At 42.8% G+C, this 12068-nt stretch overlaps 1 protein-coding gene across 1 annotated transcript in view; it reads left to right on the forward strand.

Annotated features, from left to right (window-relative positions):
• The window catches only part of abca1a (ATP-binding cassette, sub-family A (ABC1), member 1A), a 125872-nt gene extending 115124 nt beyond the window's left edge, over window positions 1-10748 (forward strand). Inside the window, exons 44-50 of the mRNA XM_039758160.1 lie at window positions 1111-1217; window positions 2059-2200; window positions 4515-4649; window positions 4814-4917; window positions 7168-7260; window positions 7548-7791; window positions 9005-10748. Of these exons, the coding sequence (XP_039614094.1) occupies window positions 1111-1217; window positions 2059-2200; window positions 4515-4649; window positions 4814-4917; window positions 7168-7260; window positions 7548-7791; window positions 9005-9145 (966 nt within the window). The 3' untranslated portion in view covers window positions 9146-10748. The remainder of the gene's footprint in view (window positions 1-1110; window positions 1218-2058; window positions 2201-4514; window positions 4650-4813; window positions 4918-7167; window positions 7261-7547; window positions 7792-9004) is intronic.
• Window positions 10749-12068: the final 1320 nt, after the last annotated feature.

Here is a 12068-nt window from a genome sequence, read left to right on the forward strand (position 1 = left end):
AAGGGTTCAAATTCTACCAGACGGCGATGTGTGCTTAATGGTGCCGTCACATCCGAGGGAGGAGAAAATATCTGGAGAGTGTGTTGTGACCGTCCTGGTTGGCTCTACGCTCCCTGGTCACTTCTTGAACCCGGAACCATCGATAATCGTAAAACTGAGATGAGTCGGGCAAATGAGGACAGACAGACAGACACACACACACATATATATACACACATACGGTCAGCAAGGGGTTGGTGCAAATGGGCGTCAAGTGCTTGTATTTAAACCAAACAAAGTGCAGTGCAGAAAGATCCTCCATAAATAATTAATCCAATAAAATGGGTGAACGCTCCGCGAGTTAAAATTCCATAAATAATCTGAGGGTATGGGTTTGGTAAAACCAGAATAAATAACTCAAGTCGTCGGGTCCCTCATTCGCTTTCTCCCCAGCACATCTGATGACTTGCTCAGCTGGTGCAGACACCAGCAGCTGTGGTCCTCCATTGGAGTCGGCTGTTCTCCCGTCTGTCCTTCTTATTTCTCCAGGCGTCCCCTAAAGAGGACTTCACTGCCATCGTACTCACTCCTCCAATCAAGTGGCGGGTGTCGATCTTCGGTTCTTTCTTCCGTGGGACTGCCAACCGCTCTACCCCCTCTCTCCAGAAGACGCCCTGGCACCCGACACTGTGCTGAACTTGGGATCCTCCCGTTTCCTGTCTCTTCTTATTCCCTTTTCAGATCCCTTTGTGGCCTTCGGTTCTTTTTATAACCCTGAGTGAGTGCGGCTGCTGTCCTCCGCCTACTCAGAGGTGTGAATGAGGCACACGACTGACGTAAAATGCGCACTCAGCCAAGCACCCCAATCAACCCCAGAGGGTTATGTGCACCCGCACCCGTTCGGACTCTGCACGCTCTGGGACTCAACTGTTTATTTAAAAATCGCGCTTCACCACAGATACGTCTGTCTTCTCACATACACTATGTGTTTGGGCGTTAAGTACGTTTTCACACACATGCAGTCCGTTCTTCATGGAATGACAGGCCCTAAGGGTTATGAAAATGGCGTCTGAATTTTGGAAATGTCACGTAAGCCCATTGGGATTCTATTTACATTCTTTTCTTTTGCAGTGCTTTGGACTTCTTGGTGTCAACGGTGCTGGGAAGACGACCACTTTCAAAATGCTGACCGGAGACACGGACATCACAGCGGGAGAGGCCTTCTTAAACAGCAAGAGGTGAGGCTCTAATCGTCACACTCGGGGGCACCGAGACCCCCTGCTGGTGTCACATTGATTTTAAGGACTTGGTCACCACAAGCTCCGGTCATTTAAGTTGTGCTACAAAAGCGAATGGAAGGAGAAGAAGAAGAAGAAGAATAGATAGATCTTGCTATGCGTCTTTTTATTGATTTTTTTTATTTTTATTTTCATTTATTATTATTTATTTGTTTTATTTTATTATGTATTTTTTATTTTATTTATTTTATTTATTTATTTTTATCATATTTATTTATTTTATTTTTTTATAATTTAATTCTTTATTTTTTATTTATTTTTTAATTTTTTTATCTTATTTATTTTTATTATTATTTATTATTTTATTTTAGTATTTATTTTTTGATTTTATTATTTTTTTATCTTATTATTTATTTTAAATTTTTCTATTTTTCTATTTATTTCTTCTTTTGATTAGCCAACATACAGTTGAACGGAGCCTGCCGTCAGTGTAAAGATCTCATTCCATAAATTCCCCACTTCTGTCTTTTTTAACCCTGCGGTTGCAGTGTAGTCACAGAGTCTTTGCGGGGCACCATTTCAATAATGGGGATGAGGATGGCATAAAAACGAACGCTCTGCTGTCTTCCTTTAGAGTGGGACAAGCAGCATCCTGTGTGGCAAAAGGCACAAGCGCTTGTGGTTTGATTCTTGTGTTTCATAATCTAAATTGTAACTTGTTAGGGTTTTAATCAAAGGATTGATGAAGGAGTGCAGAGTTGAGTCTGGTCAGTTTAGTTGAAGAAAATAAAACGCTTACTCCATTGTTTTAAAACTGAATGTTTTCTGTTTCCGTGTGCAGTGTCCTCTCACAGATTCATGAAGTCCACCAAAGCATGGGGTACTGTCCGCAGTTTGATGCGATCAACGAGCTTCTTACTGGGAGGGAGCACCTGGAGTTTTATGCCATACTGCGTGGTGTTCCCGAAAAAGAAGTTTGTAAGGTAAGGTGCTGAATAGTGCAAGCCCTCAATCCACCTTAATGAAAGGCCAAGTGTCTGTGTGTCCGTCCAGCTGCATTGTCTCTGTGGCACATCACTAACGTTAGCGGTGCTTTTATGAACCTCATACCAAATGGCATCTAACAGATGTGCCATTTGTTGGAATGGAAAAGATACAGTCCCATACCAAATGGCATATAACATGTGGCATCTGTTGGAATGGAAAATGCAAAGTCAGTCAGTCCCATACCAAATAGCATACAACAGATGCACCATATGTTGGAATGGCAAATATAATGCTCCACAACAAATGGCATCTAGCAGCTGCACCGTCTCTTGGAATGAAAAATTCTGTGCATTTTATTACTATGTCTCTGTTAGAAATTCAACAGGTAGCAAATTACAAATATTGGCGCTGCTTTTATGAATCTCATACGAAATGGCATATAACAGATGTGCCATCTGTTGGAATGGAAAATGTAAACTCCTACACCAAATGACATATAATGGATGTTTCATTTGTTGGACTGGAACATGCAATGTCCCACACCAAATGACATATAACAGATGCTGGTATGAGAAATGTAATGCATTTCATTCTTGCAAGTGCTTGTGATGCGCCATCTGTTGAAATGCGAAAGGCAATGTATTTTATTACTACAAATGATTATGATGCTCCATCTGTTGGAATGAAAAATGCAGTGCACTTTATTACTACTATGTCAGTGTTACCCATCAGATGGAACATTACAAACATTAGAGCTGCTTTTACAAATCCCATACCAAATGACATATAACCGATGTGCCATCTGTTGCAATCAGAAATGTAATGCATTTTATTCTTACATATGTGTGTGATGTGCCATCTGTTGGAATGAGAAAGATACAGTCCCACACCAAATGGCATATAACATGTGGCATCTGTTGGAATGGAAAATACAAAGTCAGTCAGTCCCATACCAAATAGCATACAACAGATGCACCATATGTTGGAATGGCAAATGGCATCTAGCAGCTGCACCATCTCTTGGAATGAAAAATTCTGTGCATTTTATTACTATGTCTCTGTTAGAAATTCAACAGGTAGCAAATTACTAATATTGGCGCTGCTTTTATGAATCTCATACCAAATGGCATATAACAGATGTGCCATCTGTTGGAATGGAACATGCAATGTCCTATACCAAATGGCAAATGAGAGATGCACTATCTGTTTGTATGAGAAATGTAATGCATTTTATTCTTGCAAGTGCTTGTGATGCACCATCTGTTGGAAATGAAAAATGCAGTGCACTTTATTACTACTATGTCTGTGTTACCCATCAGATGGAACATTACAAACATTAGAGCTGCTTTTACAAATCCTATACCAAATGACATATAACCGATGTGCCATTTGTTGCAATCAGAAATGTAATGCATTGTATTCTTACAAATGTGTGTGATGCGCCATCTGTTGGAATGAAAAATGTAAAGCATTTTATTCTAACAAGTGTTTGTGATGTGACATCAGTTGAAGTGACAAATGCCTTGCATTTTATTACTACTGTGTCTCTGTTATCAACCAGATGGTCCATCACAAACATTAGTGCTGCTTTTACAAATCCCATACCAAATGACATATAACTGATGCGACATCAGTTGCAATCAGAAATGTAATGCATTTCCTTCTTACAAATGTGTGTGATGCACCGTCTGTTGGAATGAAAAATGTAAAGCATTTTTTTCTTACGAGTGTTTCCGATGTGCCATCTGTTGGAATGAAAAAGTGTTTGTGATGTGCCATCAGTTGGAGTGACAAATGCAATGCATTTTATTATTCCATAATGATGAGGCACCACAAACGTTAATGCTTGGGTCTATGCTGATTACTTTGATTTCAACTCATTTCCTGTTAAGCAGATGCAGGACCTTTGTGAAGTGTTAGTAGAGCTGGACTGCCCTTGTGATTTTTGTAGTTTTTAGCAGGAACACTTAGCCAAAAGAGACTGAGCTGGGTTGGCAAGTGTCTCACAGTACTTGTGTGACCAGCTTGAAATCAACAGGCCTCTCTCTCATTTTATTACCAAGTCTTCATTTACTTTCATTCGGGCAGATTTAGAAATTGAATACTTAAGGGATTCTGAGCGCTGGCAGCACAGAAATGAACCCAAAACGAGGTCAAGCAATCGAGCCATCAGGGAAGGAAGTGAAACCCTTTCTGAGAAGACGATAAGAGAAAGCAGAAATCTTTGTCCCACATCTCTGAGTTGCTTAAGCGGCGGTTTGTGGCGTGGGGGGCAGTTTTGGGTAATGGAATGTTTTTGTTTCCTGTCAGATTGCTGAGTGGGGAATCCGCAAGCTTGGGCTCATAAAGTACATGGACAAGAACGCTGCCAATTACAGTGGAGGGAACAGGCGCAAGCTGTCTACCGCCATCGCTCTGATTGGAGGACCACCCGTTGTGTTTTTGGTCAGTATCAGAGGAGCCCCCTCCCCTATATACCCTCCACAAAATCAAGTCCCCCCCCCCTTCTGATCCAATTCTTGACTAAAATGTGTCCAGTACGTGTTGCCGGTTCAGTAAAAGCCCCCCGTTGAAATCCAGCAGCTGTTGACTGGCTTTGTCTTTTTCAGGATGAACCAACGACCGGAATGGATCCGAAAGCTCGCAGGGCCTTGTGGAACACCATCCTCAGCATCATCAAAGAAGGCCGCTCCGTGGTGCTCACCTCGCACAGGTAAAGACCCTCCGTGACACCTCCATCCGCAAGATCCACACAGATCGGTGACAGGGAAGGTGTAAGCGTAAGTTTGGTATGGCACTGTGCTCCGTGCCAGTCTGATTTTGTTTCTAACACGTGGTACAGCAGACACAACGCACTGCCAAGCACAGACAGACAGACAGACTGGGACAAATGGATGCCATGCGCGGTCAGACTATCTGTCAAGTCAGCACAGAAATGCGTCCTTGTTTGGGAATTGCATGCTCATCTTAGAGGGTCCTGGACGTAGAGGAACAGTATAAAGCCTTGGCACATTGGCTGGCACACCTTTGAAGCCAACGAACAGATGGAAGACATCGCCACCTGTTCCTGAGAATGCCTTCCACGCCTGCATTGACGACACCAACAGGTTCCACTCCAGGGCCAGATCTTGTCACTGGCGTCATTGTTGTCACCATTGTTCAACATGAGGACAGGAGCTGTGCCAATGAAAGTCATAGAAGCCATTGTGAGGCTGAAACACAAGAATCAAACCATCAGAGACATCAGTAAGACCTGAGGATGACTGAAATCAGCTGTCTGGAATATCAGGAAGAAGAAAGAACACACTGGTGGGCTCAGGAATCACAAAGGGACTGCTGGGCCAAGGAAGACCTCCGCTGCTGGTGGTAGAAGAATCCTCACTGTAGTCAAGAAAAAGCCCCCAGACGCCTGTCTGACAGATCAGAAACAGACTTCGGGAGGGGGGGGGCCGATGTGTGTGTGTCAGAGACGACTATCAGCAGAACAGAAACATAGAGGGGGCCACACGGCAAGATGGAGACCACAGAAACAGGATGGCAGTTTGTGACAAAGGACGTCAAAGAGCCTGCAGAATTCTAGGAAAAGGTCTTGAGGACCAATGAGACAAAGATGAACCTGATTAGAGTGATGTCCGAGATCCAAAGCAGACCACCTCATCTGTTAAACATGGCGCTGCTGGGGGGGTCTTATGGCTTGGGCATCTATAGCTGCCTTACACAGTTCTCTTCGTTGGTGATGGAGCTGCTGATGGCACAATGAATTCTGCCAGGTGTGCAAAGTGGCTAAGAACTTGAAAGAGGGTGCGGGGTCCAATCAGATAGCGAGTCATGTGACTCCTCCTGTTCACCCATTCACACCGTATCAGTGTTGGTGTGAAGGAGCCCCCTGTCGTGTTTCTAGCCCCACTTTTGCCGAACGATTCGTTGGCTGGAAGTCCTCGATGTTGCTGTGTCACTGAGAGGAGGTGCAGCGTTTTGTCTTCCCTTTCTCTAAAGTCTGTGGTTATGGGGGTTTTCAGGACCCTGGGGATGCCAGTCACTATGACATGTGGCTCCCTTGGAATTAACACGCCAGCCTCTGATTGGTGGGCCACGCTTTTGGAATGCGAAAGGCAGTGTATTTTATTATTACAAATGTTTCTGATGCGCCACCTGTTGGAATGAAAAATGTATAGCATTATATTCTTACAAGTGTTTGTGACACGCCATCAGTTGCAATCAGAAATATAATACATTTTATTCTTTCATATATGTGTGATGCGCCATCTGTTGGAATGAAAAATGTAAAGCATTTTATTCTAACAAGTGTTTCTGATGCGACATCAGTTGGAGTGACAAATGCAATGCATTTTATTACTACTGTGTCTCTGTTATCCATCAGATGGCGCATCACAAACATTAGCGCTGCTTTTACAAATCCCATATCAAATAATATATTACTGATGCGCCATTAGTTGCAGTCAGAAAAGTAATGCATTTTATTCTTACAAATGTGTGTGATGTGCCATCTGTTGGAATGAAAAATGGACAGCATTTTATTCTTACAAGTGTTTGTGAGGCGCCATCAGTTGAAGTGACAAATGCAATGCATTTTATTATTACATGCTTTATAAAATCCATTCCAATTGATGGGGCACCACAAACGTTCATGCAGAGTCAGCGTGGCTCTGACATGTGGCTCCCTTGGAATTCACACGCCAGTCTCTGATTGGTGGGCCGCACTGTCAGTCAGCCGTCTTTACCACCACTGAGAATTAACCCTTTCTTTCCCGCCTTCCTGTACTTGTGTGCTGCTTTATACTTCTATCTAACTTGGATGTCCTTCACTGACATCTCGGGCCCTATAATGTAGTAAACCGGGATTGGCGTCCTTTTTGTCGGGTTGTGATCTGATTTTGTATTTTAAGGAGCCATATTTTAATGAACGCCTTCATTTATTTATTTATTTTTTTGTTATTTGCAGTATGGAAGAATGTGAAGCACTCTGCACCCGGATGGCAATCATGGTGAACGGCAGGTTTAGATGCCTGGGCAGCGTGCAGCACCTGAAGAACAGGTACAAACCCCCCAAATTGTCTCGCTGTTTTATCTTTATTTTAACGACAAATGAGGACAGCTAAGTCTGTCTTTATTTTCCATAGAGTGTGTCACTGTATGCCCTAAAAGCCTAGCAGTGCATTAGCAAACAATAAAATAAAAAGTCAATAAGGTACACCGCTGACGGACACCAGGACAGTGCATGAGTGACACTGGGAATCGGGACAACAGTAGACGTGAAGACACAGACAGGCCTGCACTCCCACCGTAATTCATCCTCCTCCTCCTCTTTCTTCTTGTTTCCAGGTTCGGCGATGGATACACCATCATCCTGCGAGTGGCGGGTCCAAACCCTAATCTGACACCAGTGATGGAGTTCATAGAGAGTGAGCTTCCCGGCAGCGTGATGAAGGAGAAACACCGGAACATGCTGCAGTATCAGCTGCCGTCCTCCCTCTCGTCTCTGGCCACCATATTTAGCATCCTGTCCAAAAACAAGGAGCAGCTCAGGATAGAAGACTACTCCGTGTCACAGACCACTCTGGACCAAGTAAGACACTCTGCTTTGTGTCACCGCTTGCCTGCTTTTTTGAAAAAGATAAAAAAAGCTGCCCCCAACACAAGAGTCCAAAAATGATAATCAACAGCTTTAAATAACAAAATCTAAACTGGGGGGCAAACCAACCCCTAATACCAACACATGAGTCCAAAAATTATTCAAACACTACATAAGAAATAAAAGGCTTTAAATAACAAAATCTAAATGGTGTGTGTGGGGAGGGGGGACTTTAGCTCTAGACTTTAGCCCATACTACTAAAACAAACACAGGGGTCCAAAAATTATTAATAAGAACACCTAAATTGTGGGGGCACCACTGAGCTGCACCCCCGTCCCCACCCAACCACTAACACCAACATAGGGATCCAGAAACTAAAAACTATACAAAATATAAAACACTTTAATAACAAAACCTGAACTGTGGGGTTCCCCCTTGAGCTGCCCCCCCCCCAAAAAAAAACACAGGGGTCCAAATTAACTATTAACAGAATAACACAAAATTTAAACTGTAGGGGTTACCTTAAGCTGCCCCCCCCCAGAAAAAAAACCCTTACACCAACATAAAGGTCCAAGAAAGTGCTTTAACAACAAAACCTAAATTGTGGGGGCTTCCTTCAGCTGCCCCCCTAAGCCCCTAACACTAACACAGGGGTCCAAAAATGAAACTATACAAAAAATAAAAACATTTTACGAGGGACATTCAAAAAGTTTCCATCCTTCTATCTTTTCATTGGAGACGGTGAGGGCGGGAGGAGTCGTGATTGGTCGTGTCAGAGGGTGTCATGTGACTGGTTCTGTCTGGCAAGCCGGCTGCCCTTGCAGTTTAGTACCAGAGTTGTTCTGTTGTTGAAATTCTTAAGAAAGAGATGGAAACTTTTTGAACGTCCCTCGTATTAAGAAAATGTAAACAAGTGCTGCAGGGATACCATCTGCAAGGTGTCTGCTGGGGGTCCCTGAGTGGCGATTCAATGCAAATGTGTTTGACACTTGGGCACAGCAGTTAACTCCGCTGCCCAATGGGTCCACTAGTGCCCAACGTGGCGTTTGCACATCTTGTATCTCCAGAGACGTACCTGATTGGTCCACTGGAGGGGGCGAGTGTGGATGTGAGTGGCCTCTGATTGGTCTCCCGAATGCATTACAAAGAATGAAATCTTGCACTGTGATTGGTTGATTTTTTTTTTTTTTTTCTTCTTCTCCGCAGGTATTTGTAAATTTTGCAAAGGACCAAAGTGATGAAGACCACTCAAAAGACATTTCACCGCACAGAAAGGAAGCTGTGTTAGATATTTCACTTCTTAAATCTTTCTTACAAGATGAGAATGTAAAAGAGAGTAACGTGTGAGCTGGTGACTGGAGACACTGGAGTGAACACTGGGAAGCACCAAGGCTTTGGTTCTTTTCTTTTTTTTTCCCACTCCCCCCAATCCCATGTATTTGAGAAGTTGGTGGGGGGGGGGTGGTGGGGATATTGGATATTTTGGGACAGCAATGGACTGAGAAGCAAGGAATCAGTAGAAGAACCTGCTGAAAATACTCAATGCAAGCCAATGCAAGTCAATGCAAATATTCCACTTGTTCTCGTATGGAGGCGGTGCCTCGTTTCTTATTTTGTTTAAATCGTTAGAAAGTCAAAAGCAAAAAAGACATAAAAAACTTGAAGAGGTAGGTCTTGTTGCATATTGTTTCATTTTTTTTTTTTAGTGTTTTTTGGATGAACGGCTCGGCTGTTTTCATGTGTCATGACAGGGACGCCCACGCCACCACTGACCGGAGCGTTTTGAGCCTTTCAGGCTGTACGTGTTCGACGGCGTTGGAACGCATTTATTGCACATGACGAGAGGAGTGTTGGCGGGCGTCTTTACAAATCGTTCGTTCGTTTTTATATTTTTCTTGTTTACTGTTCCGTTTACTCAAAAGCCAATCCAGCATTAGTGACCATTAGCCTCTCCTCGGTAGCCGCCGACTGTAAATGTGTCACACTCCACGCAGTGGGCGCACAAACGCAGACTTTCCGGTGTTGTTGGGTCCGGGTGAGGACTTATTTATTAATCGTCGTCATTCACGGCGTCGACTGTACGTGAATTGTTATTTAAAAGAAAAAAAAATCATTTTCGAGTTTCTTGTCAACCACTCGGAATCCTCAAAGCCGTAGAAATAAAAAAACTCAAATTTGCACGCGGCTGCTGTTATCCTGGCCATTTTTTTTTTTCCACCCAAAGGGATCCCAGAAGGACCATGCCGAGCTTTTTTTTTTTTTCTCTTTTTCCCTTTACATTCTTCAGGTCAGCACGTTGTTCCGATGTCGCAGGTATTAAGCTTTTCCAATTTCTCAATGGCAAAAGATTTGTAAAGGTTGAACCGGATGTTTGCCGCACGAATCTGTTGTCTGTGAGCGGTGCCTTAAGGAGCGACGACTTGTTATGCAGCACCAGTGCCAAGGTCACCTGCCAGCAGCTCGAAAAACAATTAGTTCATAAAGAAATAAAAATACGCAACCCGTCTGCCTGCCACGCCGCATCACGTCTCTCATTTCTCGTGTCTGAAACTCAACGGCGGACTCGGAGCCGCCGCATCTCGGAATGCTTTGTAGTTGAGGTTCTCCTGGGGACAAAGACGGGGACTACGGTTTCCTAAACTTTATACTTCATGTCAGTAAGCTTTGTAGTTTTTATTGGTCCTTCGTTCCAAGCACTTTATACTGTATTTCCTAGTAACAATTTATTTAAATTTCTTTTTATAAACAAAGTATATAAGTATTTGCTAATAAAGAAAATTGTGTCCAAAAAGATTAATTGTTCTTTTTTTTCCCAAACAGTGAACATGATTGTTTTTCAGATTGTTAACTGTTTACACAAAGTATTAAGAGACTGTATGGAATTGTCCAATGTTACCTGTAATACTCCAAACTTATTTACAAAATAAAACTTGTCAGATTTTGAGCTGTTTGCACCGGCGTCATCTTTGTGTTGGATTAAGCAGGTCAACCATCACACAGTGGTGTCAGCAGTGGGATTTAAATGGTCACACAATGGTGTCAGCAGTGGGATTTAAATCCATCAATTGATGAATTTCTCCAAGGTGAATTCCAACATTTGGAATATAATCGGTTCCATTTCTTTTGTTTATCCCATTAGAGCCCAGGCCGGTGAAGGGACTTGCTAATGGTCACACACTGGTGTCAGTAGTGGGATTTAAATCCATCAATTGATGCCTTTACCCAAGGTGACTGAGATATGATCGGTTCCGTTTCTTTTGTTTATCGCATTAAAGCCCAGGCATGTGAAGGGAGTTGCTAATGGTCACGCACTGGTGTCAGTGGTGGGATTTAAATCCACAGATTGATGTTTTTATCCAAGGTGACTAGGAATATTTTAAGATATGATTGGTTAACTTTCTTTTCATTTTCCTATTAAAGCCCAGGCAGGAGCGGGAACTTCCTAATTGTCTCAGAATGGTGTCAGAAGTGGGATTTAAATCCATCGATTGATGCCTTTCTCCAAGGTGAATTACAACATTTGAAATATAATCGGTTTCATTTCTTTTGTTTATCCCATTAAAACCCAGGCATGTGAAGGGACTTGCTAATGGTCACACACTGGTGTCAGTAGTGGGATTTAAATCCATGAATTGATGCCTTTATCCAAGGTGACTGACAATATTTAAGATATGTTTGCTTCTATCTCTTTTGTTTATCCCATTAAAGCCTTTGCAGGTGAAGGGAGTCACTAATGGTCACACACTGGTGTCAGTCAAGCGCCTTGAGCATGGGAAAGGTGCTATATAAATAAAATTTATTTTTATTATTAGTAGTAGTAGTGGGATTTAAATCCACTAAGCCACACTGCCAGCCTTTTCTCCCAGAATACCTGACATCTAAATGGCGCCCAGCAATATAATTTAGAACATTTTTTTTTTCTCAGACCAAAGCAACTGTCTCCATTGGATTTCTTTCTGCTCCCATTGTGTCTACAAGAAACCAAAAAGATGTGAAGAAAATCCTGTTTCTTTCCTATGACTTGTTAATGGTCACACATTAGTGTCAGTAGTGGGATTTAAATCCACAGCATTAGAGCTTTTCTCATTTGCCGCACTTGTCGGCCTTTTCTCCCAGAGAGACTGTGATCTAATTGGATCACCGCGGTATAAAGTAGAACAACTATTTGTATATTTCAGAAGCAAGGCCAGCAGTTTTCGTAATCTTAGTGAAGCACTTTGTCACCACAAACAGCGGTCCCTGCATGTCACCCGTATGTTAGCGCGAGTCC

Source organism: Polypterus senegalus, chromosome 7 (assembly GCF_016835505.1).
Source record: "Polypterus senegalus isolate Bchr_013 chromosome 7, ASM1683550v1, whole genome shotgun sequence".
Lineage (NCBI taxonomy): Eukaryota > Metazoa > Chordata > Cladistia > Polypteriformes > Polypteridae > Polypterus > Polypterus senegalus.